Here is a 20,469-nt window from a genome sequence, read left to right as displayed (position 1 = left end):
GGCCAACAGTCAAGGTCGGTTAGTTAGTCAGTCAGTGAGTGGGTCAAGTCAGTCAGGTGAGTGGGTCATCAGTCAGTGAGTGGGTCAGTCAGTCAGTGAGTGGGTCAGTCAGTCAGTGAGTGGGTCAGTCAGTGTGAGTGGTCAGTCAGTCAGTGAGTGGGTCAGTCAGTCAGTCAGTGGGTCAGTCAGTCAGTGAGTGGGTCAGTCAGTCAGTGAGTGGGTCAGTCAGTGTCAGTGAGTGGGTTAGTCAGTCAGTCAGTGAGTGGGTCAGTCAGCCAGTGAGTGGGTCAGTCAGCCAGTGAGTGGGTCAGTCAGCAGTAGTGGGTCAGTCAGTCAGTCAGTGGGTCAGTCAGTGGGTCAGTCATGGGTCAGTCAGTGGGTCAGTCAGTGGGTCGAGTTACAGATACTAACACACTAGTGGTAATTTGCCAAACTGGCTTGTCATTCAGGTCCCCAGTCCACTTCAAGGGTGCGTCTCAATAATAAAATAAATTGTTCCCGTCCTGCTTGGTCACTAAACAAGTGACTGTGAAATGCGACAGGATGGTAACGATTTTCTCCACATATTTAATCTGCACAGATCATTCAGTGCAGAAGAGAGGAGAGGATGCCACTCAGATACTCTCTGGAGTACAGATACACCCCTGCTATTCTCTGGAGCTAGATACACCCCCTGCTATTCTCTGGAGCTACAGATACACCCCCTGCTATTCTCTGGAGCTACAGATACACCCCCAGCTATTATGTGGAGCTACAGATACACCCCAGCTATTATGTGGGCTACAGATACACCCCCAGCTATTATGTGGAGCTACAGATACACCCCCAGCTATTATGTGGAGCTACAGATACACCCCCAGCTATTCTCTGGAGCTACAGATACATCCCAAGCTATTCTCTTGGAGCTACAGATACATCCCCAGCTATTCTCTGGAGCTACAGATACATCCCCAGCTATTCGCTGGAGCTACAAGATACACCCCCTGCTATTCGCTGGAGCTACAGATACACCCCCTGCTATTCGCTGGAGCTACAGATACACCCCCTGCTACTTCGCTGGAGCTACAGATACCACCCCCTGCTATTCTCTGGAGCTACTCCAACCACACAGACACTCCCCAACCACACAGACACTAGCCAACCACACAGACACTCCCCAACCACACAGACACACACAAGAAATGTTTATTGCATTTGAGTGACACTTTTCTCGTCTCCTCCCTCTCTCCTTCCTCCTCCCCCTCCAGTAAGCTGATGACCCATGTCGCGTCCCAGTTCTCCTCTTCCTATGTGTTCTACTGGAGGAACTACTTCGGAGACCAGCCCCTCCTTTACCCCCCGGGGTTTGACGGGCGGGTGGTTCTGTATCCTAGCAACCGCAACCTCCGGGACTACCTCAGCTGGAGGCAGGCTGACTGTAAATACACACACACACACACTCCTATCCCCCAATACATTATCCTGTGTGTGTATGCTTTGAATACAGTAGATTTTCTTCCACATTTCTGCTTCTCTTTCATAATGGTGTGTGTGTTCGCCAGGTCACGTCAACAACCTGTATAACACAGTGTTTTGGACGTTGGTGCAGAAAGGCGGACTCACCACTACACAGGCAGAGGACCGACTAAAGGTGAGAGTTACTCCAGTGAGATTAGCATAATTACAGGTGTGGGGGTGTGTCACAGTCTTCAAATGTCTGTTCTTTTTGAGGTGTGTAATTTGCTAAGGGCATCTGCTTGTTAGTCAGAACTATAATTATTATGATAATAGCTTTAGAATGGTTGACTACTTCATGTTGTTTACTTTCACTGAAATCTACCTCACAGTTAACCGTTCCATTTACAAACACCTGTAGATACATAGTCAAATCTCTGTGATGTCTCTCTCTCTCTCYCAGGGAACGTTGGCAGCAGATAAGAATGAGATCATGTTTTCTGAGTTTAATATCAATTACAACAAGGAGCCTCTGGTCCACAGGAAAGGAACAACCCTCATCTGGGAGAAGGTGAGAACTCAGGTTGTCCATAATGCACCCTATTCCCTATATAGAGCCTCTTGTCTGAGGTAGTGCACTATATAGAGCCTCTTGTCTGAGGTAGTGCACTATATAGAGCCTCTTGTCTGAGTAGTCGTACCTAATATAGAGCCTCTTGTCTGAGGTAGTGCACTATATAGAGCTCTTGTCTGAGGTAGTGCACTTATAGAGCCTCTTGTCTGAGGTAGTGCACTATATAGAGCCTCTTGTCTGAGGTAGTGCACTATATAGAGCCTCTTGTCTAGGGTAGTGCACTATATAGAGCCTCTTGTCTGAGGTAGTGCGACTATTATAAGCCCTCTTGTCTGAGGTAGTGCACTATATAGAGCCTCTTGTCTGAGGTAGTGCACTATATAGAGCCTCTTGTCTGAGGTAGTGCACTATATAGACAATTGGATGCCATTTCAGATACATTCATAAAAAATACAGGCTTGTGTGTGTGAAGGCGTTAGGTAGCCTAGCGGTTAAGAGTGTTGGGCCAGTAACTGAAATCTTGAGGTTCTAATCACCAAGATGACTAGGTGAAAATCTGTCGACGTGCCCTTGAGCATGGCACTTAACCCTAATTGCTCCAGTCACCGTCAATAATGGCTCACTCCAAGGGTGTCTGGGGGATATGAAGGTTTAGGGTTATRCAATTCACACCTGTATATTACGTGTGAAATAGGGTTAACCATCATAATACATAATAATAATTATTAGGTAGGTGCTTACATTTGTCCTATCCTTCGCTTCTCTCACGCTCAAATTCTTAACCCCCTTCCTTCATCCCTCTGTCCCAGCTGGAAGAAACAGTGACCAAGAGCGTGACGCTCCCCAACGAGGCGGGGGAGGAGGTGCTAGTGACACGCACCAGGAGGCGTGTCAGTGCCCACCACTGTGACGTCATAGGGAACCAGTTCTGGGAGGAACACCCCCACATTCTAGAAGACGACAGCTGCTGAGCTGACGGACACCAGCCCTTTGTGGATAACGTTGAACATGGACAGAGTCTAGGGAGGGTTCTTCGTACTCCCAAATGCTCCTGCTGTGGGATGGAGAGGGTTGAGAGCTCTCACTCTGCATGGACAGATACTGTTAATCACCAACTCTTGATTGGAACACACTCAACGGTGGCAGTAAAACAAGAGGTCTTCCATAACTCCACACCATCATTCTCTTTGCTCATGTGCTGTATACAAATATTTTACTGTGATTAAATACGGCCGGTGTTTTTATGTCTGGAACCATTAAACCAAGAGAATATGTACTGTTGATTGTTTTTCCGGTGTTGATGCTGGCATATTATATCATCATAATAAACTAGTAGGCTTACTGTTGGGTGTGTGGGCATGTGCAAGTTAATCACATAGAGATCTGCTTGTCTCACTGAGAAGCATCTGTCTGATTCTCTTCTCTCCCTTCTCTCTCTCTCTCTCTCTCTCTCTCTACACACTCTGGTTTACAGTGGCTGATAAATGTATACTAGTTGTGCCGACCATGTTATTGCTTTTGGTGGGACAGCAAAAACAAGATGGAACCTAGTTTCTCAGGTACGGTATCACCATACACAATGCTGGTACAGTAGGCCTACATAAACCAGATTGCCCTCCACTACAATCCCTGCCCAGAAATGGTGCCAACCCCAGCATGGTCATGGCATGCTGTACTGAACAATACCTGCCGCTCTGCCCAGAAACTACCTGTGCTGGCAATAACGATCACCCCGGGTGCCAACAGCCATATGGCCCTGGTCAAAGGCAGTGCACCAGTGTTGTAGTACTCGGTCTCGAGACCACATATTGAATATCTCRGTGTCAGATACATTTTTACTCGGTCTCAGATATTGAGGACTCGTAGTTTCTTCCCCAGACCAGTGGAGTAAAAAAACTCATAATTATCAGCTTCCATTCAGTCAGCCATAAAAGCACTTCGCCAGGCCAAATATATACACTCCTTTTTGAAATATTAATACCCTATGACCTATTTAAACCTAGGATTCCGACTTTACTCATGACATTACTGTCTTTCACTGAAAGAAATACTCAAACTGTGTCCGAATATCCTTGACTCGCTGGTAGGGAAAAGTGAGGGAAAATGTTGGAAAGTTGCGAGCTCACTATTAGTAAAGGGGAGACAGGGTGAAATTCTAGGTCTTTATATCTATTATAGACATTTGCGCAGTGGCGAACCTATTGAACCTAGGCATTCATGCTYGTGATGCTGAAAGGACAGCAACCATAGCACCGGCACACTCAAAAGTGCACTTTTTTTAAAAAGAAAGGTCCGGTGGTGTAGTGGAGGCTATATGCAGGTATACGTCCTTTACCCACTTTTTGACATCGGTCGCCGGTAGGTAGGAAAGACGTTTCAACTTATGATACACTATATATACAGAAGTATGTGGACATCCCTTCAAATTAGTGGATTCAGCTAATTCAGCCACACCTGACAGGTGTATAAAATCGAGCACACAGCCATGCAATCTCCATAGACAAATATTGGCAGTAGAATGGCCTTACTGAAGAACTCAGTGACTTTCAACTTGGCACCATCATAGGATGTCACCTTTCCAACAAGTCAGTTTGTCAAATGTCTGCCCTGCTAGAGCTGCCCCGGTCAACTGTAAGTGCTGTTGTTGTGAAGTGGAAACTTCTAGGAGCGACAATGACTTAGCTGTAAAAAGGTAAGCCACACAAGCTCCCTGAACGGGACCGCAGAGTGCTGAAGCGCATAGCGCATATAAATTATCTCTCCTCGGTTGCAACACTCACTACCGAGTTCCAAACTGCCTCTGGAAGCAATGTCAGCACAATAACTGTTAGTCGGGAGCTTAAGGAAATGGTTTCCATGGCCAAGCAGCCACACACAAGCCTAAGACCACCATACGCAAATCCAAGCGTCGGCTGGAATGGTGTAAAGCTTGCCGCCATTGGACTCTGGAGCAGTGGAAACGTGTTCTCTGGAGTGATGAATCATGTTTCACCTTCTGGATCTGGGTTTGGCGGATGCCAGGAGAACGCTACCTGCCCCAATGCATAGTGTCAACTGTAAAGTATGGTGGAGGAGGAATAATGGTCTGGGGCTGTTTTCATGGTTCAGGCTAGGCCCCTTAGTTCCAGTGAAGGAAATCTTAACGCTACAGAATACAATGACATTCTAGACGATTCTGTGCTTCCAGCTTTGCGGCAACAGTTTGGGGAAGGCCCTTTCCTGTTTCAGCATGACAATGCCCCTGTGCACATGGTGAGGTCCATACAGAAATGGTTTGTCGAGATTGGTGTGGAAGAACTTGACTGGCCTGCATAGAGCGCTGACCTCAACCACATCAAACACCTATGTGATGAATTGGAACACCGACTGCGAGCCAGGACTAATCGCCCAACATTAGTGCCCAACCTCACTAATCCTCTCTGGAAGCAAGTCCACGCAACAATGTCCCAACATCTAGAATGAAAGCCTTCCAAGAATAGTGGAGGCTGTTTTAGCAGCAAAGGGTTGACCAATTCCATATTAATGCCCATGACTTTGGAAAAAGATGTTCAACGAGCAGGTGTCCACATACTTTTGGTCATGTAGTGTATCTACCAGTAAATGCTAACTAAGGCAACAATGGGTATGCACACCAGGTGGTGAAAAYGTTTAGTCTTTTTTTTTTAGGGGGTGGATCAGCTTTACAATTGCAGATAGATTGGCGCTTCCATCAATGTGATTGTCTACATAATTTCAAATCCTCCATATGTATTTTTTGTACGTTTTTACAGTACCAGTCAAAAATTGTACGTTGTATGATATTAGTGAAGACATCAACACTATGAAATAACACATATGGAATCATGTAGTAACCAAAGAAGTGTTAAACAAATCAAAATATATTTTATAGTATATTTGCCTTGATGACAGCTTTGCACACTCTTGGCATTCGCTCAACCAGCTTCATGAGGTAGTCACCTGGAATGCATTTCAATTAACAGGTGTGCCTTGTTAAAAGTTCATTTGTGGACTTACTTTCCTTCTAAATGCGTTTGAGCATATAATTTGTGTTGTGACAAGGTAAAGGTGGTATTCAGAAGATAGCCCTATTTGGTAAAAGACCAAGTCCATATTATGTCAAGAACAGCTCAAATAAGCAAAGAGAAATGACAGTCCATCATTACTTTAAGACTTTAAAAGTTTGAAAGTTTCTTCAAAACCATCAAGTACTATGATGAAACTGGCTCTCATGAGGACCGCCACAGGAAAGGAAGACCCAGAGTTACTTCTGCTGCAGAGGATAAGTTCATTAGAGTTAACTGCACCTCAGATTGCAGCCCAAATAACAGACACGTCAACATCAACTGTTCAGAGGAGACTGCGTGAATCAGGCCTTCATGGTCGAATTGCTGCAAAGAAACCACTACTAAAGGACACCAATAACAAGAAGAGACTTGCTTGGGCCAAGAAACACGAGCAATGGACATTAGACTGGTGGAAATCTGTCCTTTGGTCTGATGAGTCCAAGTTTGAGATTTTTGGTTCCAACCGCCGTGTCTTTTTGAGATGCAGAGTAGGTGAACGGATGATCTTCACATGTGTGGTTCCCACCGTGAAGCATGGAGGAGGAGGTGTGATGGTGTAGGGGTGCTTTGCTGGTGACACTGTCTGTGATTTATTTAGAATTCAAGGCACACTTAACCATCATGGCTACCACAGCATTCTGCAGTGATACGCCATCCCATCTGGTTTGCGCTTAGTGGGACTACAATTAGTTTTTTAACAGGACAATGACCCAACACACCTTCAGGCTGTGTAAGGGCTATTTGACAAAGAAGGAGAGTGATGGAGTGTTGCATCAGAGGACCTGGCCTCCACAATCACCTACCCTCAACCCAATTGAGATGGTTTGGGGTGACTTATACTGCAGAGTGAAAGAAAAGCAGCCATCAAGTGCTCAGCATATGTGGGAACTCCTTAAAGACTGTTGGAAAAGCATTCCTTATGAAGCTGGTTGAGAGAATGTGAAGAGTGTGCAAAGCTGTCATCAAGGCAAAGGGTGGCTACTTTGAAGAATCTCAAATATAAAATACATTCTGATTTGTTTAACACTTTTTTGGTTACTACATGATTCCATATGTGTTATTTCATAGTTTTGATATCTTCACTATTATTCTACAATGTAGAAAATAGTAAAAATAAAGAAAAACCCTTGAATGAGTAGGTGTGTCCAAACTTTTGACTGATACTTTATAGATAATATATTTATTTGTGTTTATGATTTACCCCTAACCCTACCACCCCTCCCCTAATTGGATTAAACTAATGGACAACAACACTTAGGCTTCTACTTTACACATACTATAAACATTTTACGGACACAGTATATTTTGTAATAATTATCTTTTGTTTGTTTTTAGTCCCATCCTTCAGCATCACTCAACCCCTCCCATCTATCTCTGAAGACCATCCAGTTTTGATTTCTATTTGCCAAATATTTTTCAACTGTGCTGCGATGTTTCACAAAAGTTCTGAACATTTCTATTCTCATAGTTTCTACAGTGGTCCTTAGTCTTGGTTAGTTGGTTAGTAGGTTATTTGCGATGTGTAATCCAGTCATCAAGTGCTGTTTGCATCAATATTTCTAAAGGCCTCCCCAAAAAACCTTTCCAATTAAATGTTGACTGCAACGTTAGCCTACCTGACAGAATGATATTATGCTGATTTGTATCTATGGGGAGGGCATTTTGTTTTGCTCAATTGAATTAAAGGGCAACTACACCCTCCAAAAATATATATATTTTTCCAGATCTAAATTTTTTTCTCCTGATGAGGTTTAAGAATTATTGTGGACTTTTAACATCACATTTTTGTCTTTTAATTATTTATTTTTTGAGAGGGAAAATCTGAAAATCTATATGAAAACATAGGATTTTTCACGCAGGGCCTTTCCTTCACACAGGACCCACTTCTCCAGGCATCACTACACCACTGCATAGTTCCGATGGAAAGACAGCAGTCCATTCACTCTGACGTAATAAGCCAGTAGGTCCCAATCATAAGAATACAAAAACACAATCATTAGGCTAAGCATTTTCCAATCGCAATTTACAACTATTACCTCCCATTGCAAAAAACGTTTCATGTTTAGCACACAAGGTAATGGGTGATCTAAAGTTTAAATGCAACAATGTTTCACACACATCAGTTATTTTAACTTCTCGTTGAAAGTTATTCTTGAAAAGGGAGAAGCTAACAAATTAGCCATAACATCCTCTTCGATAACACCTGCTGCAGCAGCTGCAACCTAGCCTACAATAAAGTTAGCTAGTTAGACCATGGGAAAACTACTGCTCACTACTGCACAGTGACCTGTTGGCCTTCGACCTGTTGGCCATTACAAGTCAATGTGATTGGTTGATTCCACCATCACTCCAAAATGTTGCCCTAATACAGTTGAATGGCAGATGCCTTCTATCAAGCTTCTGATGTCTTAGCCAATGGCTGATTTAGCTAGCTAGATTTATCTAAAAAAACAAAAATCTTCAGCGTTAACCTTATCCTCTCTATCAAAAAATTGAAGAGATTAAATCAGAACATCATTGAAAATAATAATATCATTATTATTATTTCGCTATAAATCCTTATCCTTTTTTCTGAAAGCGTAGAAGGCTCTCAAATCAAATTGTATTGGTCACATACTCATATTTAGCAGATGTTATTGTGGGTGTAGTGAAATGCTCGTGTTCCTAGCTCCTCGTTGTTCCCCACTGTGTTAGGGTCAGTAGTAATGTGTAGAGTGGCTATTTGCCCTCAACATGTATTTGTTTTACCATTCTGAATGCCTAAAGAATCCATACGTTGTTCTGAAATATGAACACAGAAATACTGGACATTTTGAACTCTTATGATGGTGACGATTTGACAAAATTACAGTCTTGGTCTTGAATTGGACTCGCATTTTTCTGGTCTCGGTCTTGACTTGTTCTCGGACCTCTCATCCCCCACCCCGGTCTCGGTCTTGACTCGGTCTCGCCCCCTCTCCGGTATTGGTCTTGACTTGGACTAGATTCCCTCCGGTCTTTGTCTTGAATCGGTCTCGCTTTAGGTGGTCTCGAACACAACACTGCCGTGCACTATATAGGAAATATGATGTATTTAGTACAGAGCCTGAGTTGTATAACATAATTCATCTTTAGTAGAAATGTTTTACAGTAGACTATTGCCATGAGACATTCTGTATTTCAGAAATTCACATTCACCTATCATATTACATACTGTAGGAATTTTTGAATTGTGTTAGGGCTCTCATAAAACAATCTCAAGCCTTCAAACGTTTTCAAAATCACAGAAATCGATTGGCCAGTTATAGGGTAAAGGGGAGGGGCTGAAAATGAAAGGAAGAACTGGAAACAGAGAAAGATGCGCTCTACCCCTGTGGAAGCATCCGAAGCAGACAGAGCGATAGAGTGCTATTGTTGCCTACACATTTATCCGCTTCATAGGATATGTCGACAGGCAGCTATTATTTATCCTTTGCCTATGCATTTTTTTTGTTTGCGATTACATTGTAGGGTTTAAATTCTAACCCTTTATTTTAGCATGAGTCCACGAGAACGGTTAACCCGCTTTAATAGGTGTTCTGCATATTCCCTTCTGAGTCTGTGTCTGTATTTGACAGTCGTTATCTGCTGTGTTGGGTCTGTTGTATCTGGTCACGTAGATGCTGCCGGTAAGTCTGTGCGTTCATTACAATAGCTAATCAGTAAGTTAATGCATGGAGATTTTCTGGATGGGTGATAAATATTTCAAGATCATTTATTTTGAACTGTGCATAATGTTGGCTCATTCAGTCCATAACTATGTGTTTACTGCTGTTTCAAGGTTTATTTAGTCTTTCTTAGTCTATTGTGAATGTTTGAAAGAATCAATTCTCTTATTCATTCATAACATAAGCAAGTTTTCTATAAATTGCAGCCTAAATTATTTTTAAAGAATGTACTGAAGTCAGTTTTAAATTCAGTAATCTAAAGAACTTCCTGTTGGCTACCTCATGATAAACTGTAGACCATATTATGTGCCAAGCAAGTTTTCATCTATATTTTTCATAGCTTTCTATTTACCACCACAAACCAAGACTACCCCAGCTGTATAGAGCCCCACAGTAGAGGTGTCATAATACCCATAAAACCTAGCAGTCAAACAGGGAAACGGTTCCAATCGTTTTTTCACCATACATTTTTCCCATAATGAATTTTAGAAACCATTAAAATAAGGTCTGTGTTTCGTGTAGGCTTACCCTGGAGTGACGTTTTGCCAACCATTTAAATCTCTCTCGGACAAGGTGATTTTTATCAATATATTCAAATCTATTTACTCTCAGATTAGAAAATGCTAATTAGCATCAAAGTAGACATCATGCAAGACTACAAATCCCTGCAAGCTACTGCATGTCATCTCTAGCAGACACCTTTGCTAACAGGTATTGTGTCAATTTAAAACTTGCACAAGGCAGTTCACAGAATTGTCAATTTAAAGAAATGTTGTCAATTTTTTCATTACTAAATTTAGATAACATTAGATAGCTAATCCAGAGATGTTTACCTTTGCCTCGATTCGTCAGTCTCGTCCATATCATCATGGTATTAGTACACATTAGCAGCTAATTAATGTTTCATTTTTGTGTGGTAAATACCAGCAAATATATTGACAAAAGTCACCTTGTCCTAGAGAGATTTACACAGTTATCAAAACGTCCCGCTAGGGTAAGCCTACACAAAACACAGCCCTTATTTTAAGTGTTTCTAAAAATGAACAGTGAAAAATGATTGGAACCATTTCCTTGTTTGACCGCTAGGTTTTATGGGTATGATGACTCATACTGTGGTATTCTATAGGGCTATAATCAAACAAGATAATGCTCATCCAGAGGCGGCGCACCTAGTGGCCTGTGATTTTAATGCAGGAACACTGAAATCTACCATCATGTCACATATGCAACGAGAGATTAAATAACTCTAGGTCTCGTTTACTCCACACAGAAAACACAAAGTTCTCTCTCGCCCTCCATTAGGCAAATCTGACCATAATTCTACCCTCCTGATTTCTGCTTACAAGCAAAACTTCAAACAGGATGTACCATAGACACACTCAATATGGAAGTGGTCCTAATGAAGCGAATAATAAGCTACAGGACTGTTCGCTAGCGCAGACTGGAATATGTGGCATTGAGGAGTTTACCGCATCAGTCACCAGCTTCATTAATAAGTTAATCGACGACATCGTCCCCACAGTGACCATACGTACATTTCCCAACCAGAAGCCATGGATTACAGGCAACATCTGTACTGAGCTAAAGGTGCTTTCAAAGAGCGGGACACTAATCTGGACGCTTATAAGAAGTCCCGCTATGCCCTCGGACAAACCATCAAACAGGCAAGCGCCAATACAGGACTAAGATAGAATCCTACTGCACTGGCTCTGWCGCTCGTTGGATGTGGCAGGGCTTGCAAATTATCATGGATTACAAAAGGAAATCCAGCCGTGAGCTGTCCAGTGACGCGAGCCTACAAAATGAGCTAAATGGCTTCTGTGCTCACTTCAAGGCAAGCAACACTGAACCTTGCATGAGAACATTAGCTGTTCTGGATGACTGTGTGATCATGCTCTGCATAGCCAATGTGAGTAAGACCTTTAAACAGATCTTAACATTCAAACAGATTACCAGGATGCATACTCAGTGCATGCGCGCATGCGCTGACCAGCTGGCAAGTGTGTTCACGGACATTTTAAACCTCTACCTGACCCCGTCTGTAATATCTACATCTTTCAAGCAGACCACCATAGTCCCTGTGCCAAGGTAACCTGTATAAATTGGGGGCGGCAGCGTAGCCTAGTGGTTAGAGCGTTGGACTAGTAACCGAAAGGTTGCGAGATCGAATCCCCGAGCTGACAAGGTACAAATCTGTCGTTCTGCCCCTGAACAGGCAGTTAACCCACTGTTCCTAGGCCGTCATTGAAAATAAGAATTTGTTCTTAACTGACTTGCCTAGTAAAATAAAGGTAAAATAAATAAAAAAAATAAATGACTAGCACTCACATCTGTAGACATGAAATGCTTTGAATGTTTCTTCATGGCTCAAATCAACACCATCACCCCAGACACCCTGGACCCACTCCAATTCACATACCGCCCCAAAAGATCTACAGATGACACAATCTCTATTGTAATCCACACTGCCCTTTCCCACCTGGACAAAAGGAACACCTATGTGAGAATGCTGTTTATTGACTACAGCTCAGCATTCAACACCATAGTGCCCTCCAAGCTCATCACTAAGCTACAGAGGGTAGTGCGAACATCAGTGGGGCCAAGCTCCCCACCATCCAGTACCTCTGTAGTAGGCGGTGTCAGAGGAAGGCCCTACAAATGGTCAAAGACTCCAGCCACCCAAGTCATAGACTGTTCTCTCTGCTACTGTACGGCAAGCGGTACCGATGCACCAAGTCTGGAACCAACAGGACCCGGAACAGCTTCTAGCCCCAAGCTACAAGACTGCTAAATAGTTAGTTAAATAATTAAAACTGCATTATGTAACTTTTTGGGTGACCTGACCAAATTTACATAGAAATGTTAGTTATAGAACTGTCATTTGCATTGAAAGCCAGTCTAACAAGCGGTTGATCAGTTCTATGTGCGCTATTTCTATGCTTCCCGTTTCATTTTTGTGTCTTTTACTTCTGGTTTTGTACATTAGTTTCAAACAGCTGAAAATGCAATATTTTTGGTTATTGAAAATAGATTTCACAGTGGTTTAGATGGTACAATGATTATCTGCACTTGTCTATACTATTGCTTGTTTTGTCACATAAACTAGTTATATGTTCATATCTACCTCAGTTACCTCGTACCCCTGCACATCGACTTGGTACTGGTACCCATATCGCCAAGTTATCATTACTCATTGTGTATTCGTTATTACTTTTACTTTTACTTTTCTATTATTTCTCTATTGTCTTTCTCTCTGCATTGTTGGGAAGGGCCCGTAAGTAAGCATTTCACTGTTAGTCTATACCTGCTGTTTTACGAAGCATGTGACAGACATTTATTTGAGTTGATTTTACAATGACTACACAAGCTTGTTTTATTATATTTTATCAGGAGACATCATATTCAAACCTGTCTAAGAAAATGAAGTGCACTGATTTAATTGAGAAATAAATCAACCAACGAATCTGTCAAAAAACTGTTACCTTCTACTGTCCCCTTTGTTGACATGCTTGTAAATCCTTTGTTTAGAGGAGCAGAGACCGAGCCCTCGGGAGAACAGCCACAGAATAGAACACAGAGAGAGCTATGAGATTACCTATCCACACTGGTTGCAGCCTGCAAGACACAGGAGGTCCGTCCATGGAGAGAAGGTGAGATCCTATCTTATCACTGACATTACCTACTAACTCAGAGAGACATGGTTGTCCTCTAAAATAGCACAACACATTTCACATGTTACATGTTAGAGAGGTATCATGTTAGATATAATGCTAGAGAGATATAGAGTACATTCAAAGTATTCAGACCCCTTGACTTTATCCACATTTTGTTACGTTACAGCCTTATTCTAAAGTGGATTTTTTTAATCCTCCTTAATCTACACACAATACCCCATAATGAAAAAGCAAAACAGTTTTTTATAAAATTTTGCAATAAAAAAAAAAAGAACAAATACCTTATTTACATAAGTATTCAGACCCTTTAATACGAGACTCGAAATTGAGCTCAGGTGCATCTTGTTTCCATTGGTCATTCTTGAGATGTTTCTTCAACTTGATTGGAGTCCACCAGTGGTAAATTCAATTGATTGAACATGATTTGGAAAGGCATCAACCTTTCTATATAAGGTCCCACAGTTGACAGTGCATGTCAGAGCAAAAAACAAACCGTGAGGTCAAAGGAATTGTCTGTAGAGCTCTGAGACAGGATTGTGTAGAGGCACAGATCTGGGGAAGAGTTTCAACAAATTTCTGCAACATTGAAGGTCCCCAAGAACACAATGGCTTCCATCATTCTTAAATGGAAGAAGTTTTGAACCAACAAGACTCTTCCTAGAGCTGGCTACCCGGCCAAACTGAGCAATCAGGGCAGAAGGACCTTGGTCAGGGAGGTGACCAAGAAGCCGATGGTCACTCAGCTCCAGAGTACCTCTGTGGAGATGGGAGAACCTTCCAAAAGGACAACCATCTTTGCAGCACTCCACCAATCAGGCCTTTATGTTAGAGTGGCCAGACRGAAGCCACTCCTCAGTAAAAGGCACATGACAGCCCACTTGGAGTTTGCCAAAACGCACCTAAAGGACTCTCAGACCATGAGAAACAAGATTCTCTGCTCTGATGAAACCAAGATTGAACTCTTTGGCCTGAATTCCAAGCGTCACATCTGGAGAAAACCTGGCACCATCCCTACAGTGAAGCATGGTGGTGGCAGCATCATGCTGTGGGGTTCTTTTTCAGTGGCCGGGACTGGGAGACTAGTCAGGATTGAGAGAAAGATGAACAGAGCAAAGTACAGAGAGATCCTTGATGAAAACCTGCTCCAGAGCACTCAGGACCTCAGACTGGGGTAAAGGTTTACCTTCCAACAGGACAATGACACTAAGCACACAGCCAAGACCATGCAGGAGCGGCTTCGGGACAAGTCTCTGAATGTCTTTGAGTGGCCCAGCCAAAGCCCGGACTTGAACCCGATCGAACATGTCTGGAGAGACCTGAAAATAGCTGTGCAGCAACGCTCCCCATCTAACCTAACAGAGCATGAGAGCATCTGCAGAGAAGAATGGGAGAAACTCCCCAAATACAGTTATGCCAAACTTGTAGCATCATACCCAAGAAGACTTGAGGCTGTAATCGCTGCCAAAGGTGCTTCAACAAAGTACTGAGTAAAGGGTCTGAATATTTATGTAAATGTGATATTTCCGTTTTTAATTTTTAATACATTTGCCAAAAATTTTAAAACCTGTTTTTGCTTTGTCATTGTGGAGTATTGTKTGTAGATTTATGAGGGGGGAAAATGTATTTCATCCATTTTAGAATAAGGCTGTAACGTAAAATGTGGGGGGGGGAAAGTCTGAATTATTTCCGAATGCACTGTATAATGCTAGAGAGATATAATGTTAGAGGGATATAATTCTGGTGAGATATAATGCCAGAGAGATATAATGCCAGAGAGATATAATGCCAGAGAGATATAATGCCAGAGAGATATAATGCCAGAGAGATATAATGCTAGAGAGATATAATGCTGGAGAGATATAATGCTAGAGGGATATTAATGCTGGAGAGATATAATGCTAGAGGGATATAATGCTAGAGAGATATAATTCTAGAGGGATATAATGCTAGAGAGATATAATGCTAGAGGAGATAATCTAGAATAATGCTAGAGAGATATAATGCTAGGAGAGATAATAATGCTGGAGAGATATAATGCTAGAGGGATATAATGCTGGAGAGATATAATGCTAGAGGGGATATAATGCTAGAGAGATATAATGCTAGAGGGATATAATGCTAGAGAGATATAATGCCAGAGAGATATAATGCTAGAGAGATATAATGCTAGAGAGATATAATGCTATGAGAGATTAATGCTGGAGAGATATAATGCTAGAGAGATATAATGCTAGGAGAGATATATCGTAGAGAGATATAATGCTGGAGAGATATAATGCTGGAGAGATATAATGCTAGAGAGATATAATGCTAGAGAGATATAGAATGCTAGAGAGATATAATGCTAGAGAGATATAATGCAGAGAGATATAATGCTAGAGAGATATAATGCTAGAGATAATAATGCTAGAGAGAGATATAATGCTAGAGAGATATAATGCTAGAGGGATATAATGTAGAGAGATTATAATGCTAGAGAGATATAATGCTAGAGGGATATAATGCTAAGAGAGATATAACTGAGAAGAGATAGTTAAATGTTAGAGAGATATTAAGTGCATAGAAGAGATATAATGTTAGAAGAGATATTAATGCCTAGAGAGATTTAATGCTGGAGAGATTTAATGCTGGAGAGATATAATGCTAGAGGGATATAATGCTAGAGAGATATAATGCTAGAGGGATATAATGCTAGAGAGATATAATGCTAGAGGGATATAATGTTAGAGTGATATACTGTTAAAGAGATATAATGTTAGAGAGATATAATGTTAGAGTGATATACTGTTAAAGAGATATACTGTTAAAGAGATATAATGTTAGAGAGATATACTGTTAAAGAGATATAATGTTAGAGTGATATACTGTTAAAGAGATATAATGTTAGAGAGATATACTGTTAAAGAGATATAATGTTAGAGTGATATACTGTTAAAGAGATATAATGTTGGAGTGATATACTGTTAAAGAGATATAATGTTAGAAATATATAATGTTAGATATAATGCTAGAGATATATACTTTTAGATATCATGTTAAAGATATACCATTATTTGTAAGTTTAGAGAGATATAATGTTAGAGAGAATGATAGAGAGATATAATTTTAGATGTAATATTAGAGAGATATACCGTTATTTATAAGGTTAGAGATATATAATGTTAGAGTGATATAATGTTAGATTTAATGCTAGAGATATATAATGCTAGATATAATGCTAGAGAGATATAATGTTAAAGAGATATACTGTTAGAGAGATATAATGCTATATATATATATAATGTTAAAGATATAAGGTAAGAGTGATATAATTTTAGAGAGATAATGCTATATAGATGTAATGTTAGATATAATGCTAGAGATATAGCGTTAGAGAGATATACTTTTTGAGAGATATAATAATATAGGGATATATAATGTTAGATATAATGCTAGAGATATATACTTTTAGATATCATGTTAGAGATATACCATTATTTGTAAGTTTAGAGAGATATAATGTTAGAGAGAATGATAGAGAGATATAATTTTAGATGTAATATTAGAGAGATATACCATTATTTGTAAGGTTAGAGAGATATAGTGTTCGAGAGATATAATGTTAGATATAATGTTAGAGAGATATACCGTTATTTATAAGGTTAGAGAGATATAATGTTAGCGTGATATAATGTTAGATTTAATGCTAGAGATATATAATGTTAGATTTAATGCTAGAGATATATAATGTTAGATATAATGCTAGAGAGATATAATGTTAGAATGATATACTGTTACAGAGATATAATGCTAGAGAGATATAATTTGAGATATAATGTTAGATATTAAGCTAGGGAGTTATAATGTTAGAGAGATATAATGTTCGAGAGATATATTGTTAAAGAGATATATTGTTAAAGAGATATATTGTTAAAGAGACATATAGTTATATACAATGCTAGAGACATATAGTTATATATATAATGCTAGAGATACAGAGTTATATATAATGCTAGAGAGATATAATGTTAGAGTGATATAATGTTAGAAATATACAATGTTAGATTTAATGTTAGAGAGATTTAATGTTAGAGAGATATAATGTTAGAGAGATTTAATGTTAGAGAGATTTAATGTTAGAGAGATTTAATGTTAGAGAGATACAGCATAATGTCATATATAATGCTAGCGAGATATAATTTTAGTGAGATATGTTAAATGTAATGTTAAAGAGGTGTAATGTTCAAGAGGTGTAATGTTATAGAGATATAATGTTATATGGATATGATGCTAGAGAGATATAATTTTAGAATGATATACTGTTACAGAGATATAATGCTAGAGAGATATAATTTTAGAATGATATACTGTTACAGAGATATAATGCTAGAGAGATATAATTTTAGATATAATGTTAGAGAGATATACTGTTATGTTTAATGCTAGAGAGATATAATGTTAGAGAGACAATGTTCAAGAAATATAATGTTAGAGAGATATAATGTTAGATATAATGTTCGAGATATATAATGTTATAGAGAGATATAATGCTAGAGAGATATAATGTTAGATAGAGATGATGCTAGTGAGATATAATGTTAGATATAATGCTAGAGAGATATTATTCTATTTCTCTGCTTTTCTACCCAGCAGCACCCGTCTGAGGCAGAGGTCCTCATCACAGCTGAGGGAGAGGAGATGACACTCCGTCTGCACAGGAATGAGTAAGAACCTTACTTTACCATACCATAAAATATTGTACTATACCATACCTTACTGTATTATTCCATAACATACTGTATCTTAACTGGAGATGTTGAGAGTTACAGTCAGATTACTCAAGGATGCCCCTTGAGCAGCCCTATTCAGATTACTAGATGGTTTCTGGCTGAGGAATGGGTTGGCACCAGGGCTGTCAGATTACTAAAGGGTGTGTGAGCAGCCGAGGTGACAGAGTTATAAAGGTTCCTCCTGAGGATGATTGAGCAGCGATTCACTCCTAAACGGATATGAGGCAGGGCCGTCAGAATTACTTAAGAAGGAATGTTGAGCGCCATCCATATTTACTAAAAGGTTCCTAACTGAGGTATGGTTGAGCCAGCGCTCAAGATTACTAAAGGTTCTTCTGAGAATGTTTGACAGCTCCCTCGATTACTAAAGGTTCTGTCTGAGGATTGAGCCTGTCGAGATTAACTTAAGGTTTCTCCTGCAGTCGAGTCCTGATGCAGGACTGTCAGATTACTAAAAGGTTCTTCCCTGAGGATGGTCGCTTGAGCAGCGCGGGGGCCTCAATTAACTAAGGTTCCTCCTAGCGATATTACAGGGGTGCCGTCACAAGCCATTATAAAGGTCTCTTCTGATGTTTGAGCCAGTGACGCCTCCCGCCAGCTCGTCCTCACTACACATCGCTCACACAGATCTACATAAGATCGTTTTCATTCTGAGGACATGCATGACCCAGAACGTGGTCCAGACACGAATTTATTTTTGACGTTACAGAAATGGGAATTGATTGACCAGTTTTGAGGAAATACTACTTAATCTCACAGAATATTATATTAAAGGATGTTGAGCAGTACAGTAAAGCTAGTTTTCTCAAAAAGATTACTAAAGGTTCCTCTGAGATTGACGATCAGGACATTAACACTTCAAAGGATGTTGAGCCAGCAAAAAAATAACTAGTAATATATATAATGAAAAAAATTATTTAAAAATAAAAAATATAATAACTAGAGCAATAACAAGGGTAATCACAGATTATCTAAGGTTCTACTTTTACCTGAGGATGTTGGCAGACTCAATGATTACTAAGGTCCTCTGAGGATGTTTCTTGAGCCTAAGTTTTGAAATTACAAATATTGTAATATTTTATAAAATATAACCCGATTAATAATAGACTTAAAAGATGATTCCTTTCTGTGAGAGGACAATGTTGAAGCAGCCTTGTCAGATTACTAAAGGATTGGTTGAGCAGCTCAAGAGATTACTTAAAGGTGTTGCCCAGCTCAGGCAGTCCCTGGTGCCATGGCCAAGCAGTTCCCTCATGATTACTCCTTAAAGGTATGTTCTTGCTAGCGAGCAAGCAGAGGCTACTTGAAACAGGTGGTATGCCAGAGGATACGTGAATAAGGATGTTGAGGGGCAAGTTTCCTGTGACAATCAGATTATATGGATGGTTGAAAGCAAAGGGCAAGACGTACTCAAGCCTATTACTAATATTCGAGTTCCTCCACTGCTAGGATGGCCTGTTGTAGCAGTTGCTCTGAGGCACATTCATTCCAGATGCTATTGCAGAGAAATAGGATGAATGCGTGTGTGTCGACAACAGTGAAAATACCACTTGGGGTTGAACGGAAGCAAGAAGGTGTGCTGCAGTGGACTTGCTTGCATAACGCCTTAGCAAACGCTCCTGATTACTAAAGGTTTCTCTGAGATTGATGAGCAAGTCAAGATATTACTGTAGGATGTTGAAACCAGTCAGATTACTAAAGGATGTTAGCAGAGTCAGATTACTAAAGGATTCCTGAGGTTGAGCAGGTCAGATTACTAAAGTTTTCTCTCTGAGAATTGAGCAGTCGATTACTAAAGGTTTCCTCTGAGTTTGAGCAGTCGCGTGCAGATTACTAAAGATGTCCTCTGAGGTGTTTGGCAGTCAGATTAAATAACTAAAGGTTCTTGTCTGAGAATGTTGAGCAGTCAGATTACTAAAGGTTCTTCGAGGATGTTGAGCAGTCAGATTACTAAAGATCTTTTTGAGGATGCTGAGCAGTCAGATTACTAAAGGTTTCTCTCTTGAGGATGTTGGACAGTCAGATTACTAAAGGTTCTTCTGAGAGATGTTGAGCAGTCAGATTACTAAAGGTCCTCTGAGGATATTGAGCAGGTCAGATTCCTAAAGGTTTTTCTTGAGGATGTGAGCAGTCAGATTACTAAAGGTTTCTCTGAGGATATTGACGCAGTCAGATTACTAAAGGTTCTCCTGTAGGATGTTGAGCAGTCAGATTACTAAAGGTTTCTCTGAGGATGACTGAGCAGTCAGATTCACATCTCTTCAACAA

General features: G+C 40.3%; 2 protein-coding genes across 2 annotated transcripts in view; both read left to right on the top strand.

The window, feature by feature from the left end:
• Positions 1-1,224: 1,224 nt before the first annotated feature.
• Positions 1,225-3,354, top strand: thg1l (tRNA-histidine guanylyltransferase 1-like). Its single transcript, XM_023992089.2, has 4 exons — positions 1,225-1,417; positions 1,542-1,630; positions 1,898-2,005; positions 2,818-3,354. Exons 1-4 carry the CDS (start codon positions 1,255-1,257, stop codon positions 2,977-2,979), a joined length of 522 nt encoding a protein of 173 aa, XP_023847857.2. The 5' UTR covers positions 1,225-1,254; the 3' UTR covers positions 2,980-3,354.
• Positions 3,355-9,568: 6,214 nt separating this feature from the next.
• Positions 9,569-20,469, top strand: part of adam19b (ADAM metallopeptidase domain 19b) — a gene marked incomplete at both ends in the record, with an annotated part of 53,142 nt that continues 42,241 nt past the window's right edge. The window contains 3 exon segments of the mRNA XM_070444643.1: positions 9,569-9,719; positions 13,287-13,408; positions 18,062-18,135. Of these exon segments, the coding sequence (XP_070300744.1) occupies positions 9,569-9,719; positions 13,287-13,408; positions 18,062-18,135 (347 nt within the window).

The sequence above is a fragment of the Salvelinus sp. IW2-2015 genome, linkage group LG8, assembly GCF_002910315.2.
Source record: "Salvelinus sp. IW2-2015 linkage group LG8, ASM291031v2, whole genome shotgun sequence".
Taxonomy (NCBI): domain Eukaryota; kingdom Metazoa; phylum Chordata; class Actinopteri; order Salmoniformes; family Salmonidae; genus Salvelinus; species Salvelinus sp. IW2-2015.
The sequence above is the reverse complement of the archived record's forward strand: the minus strand, read 5'-3'. Positions and strand labels throughout refer to the sequence as shown.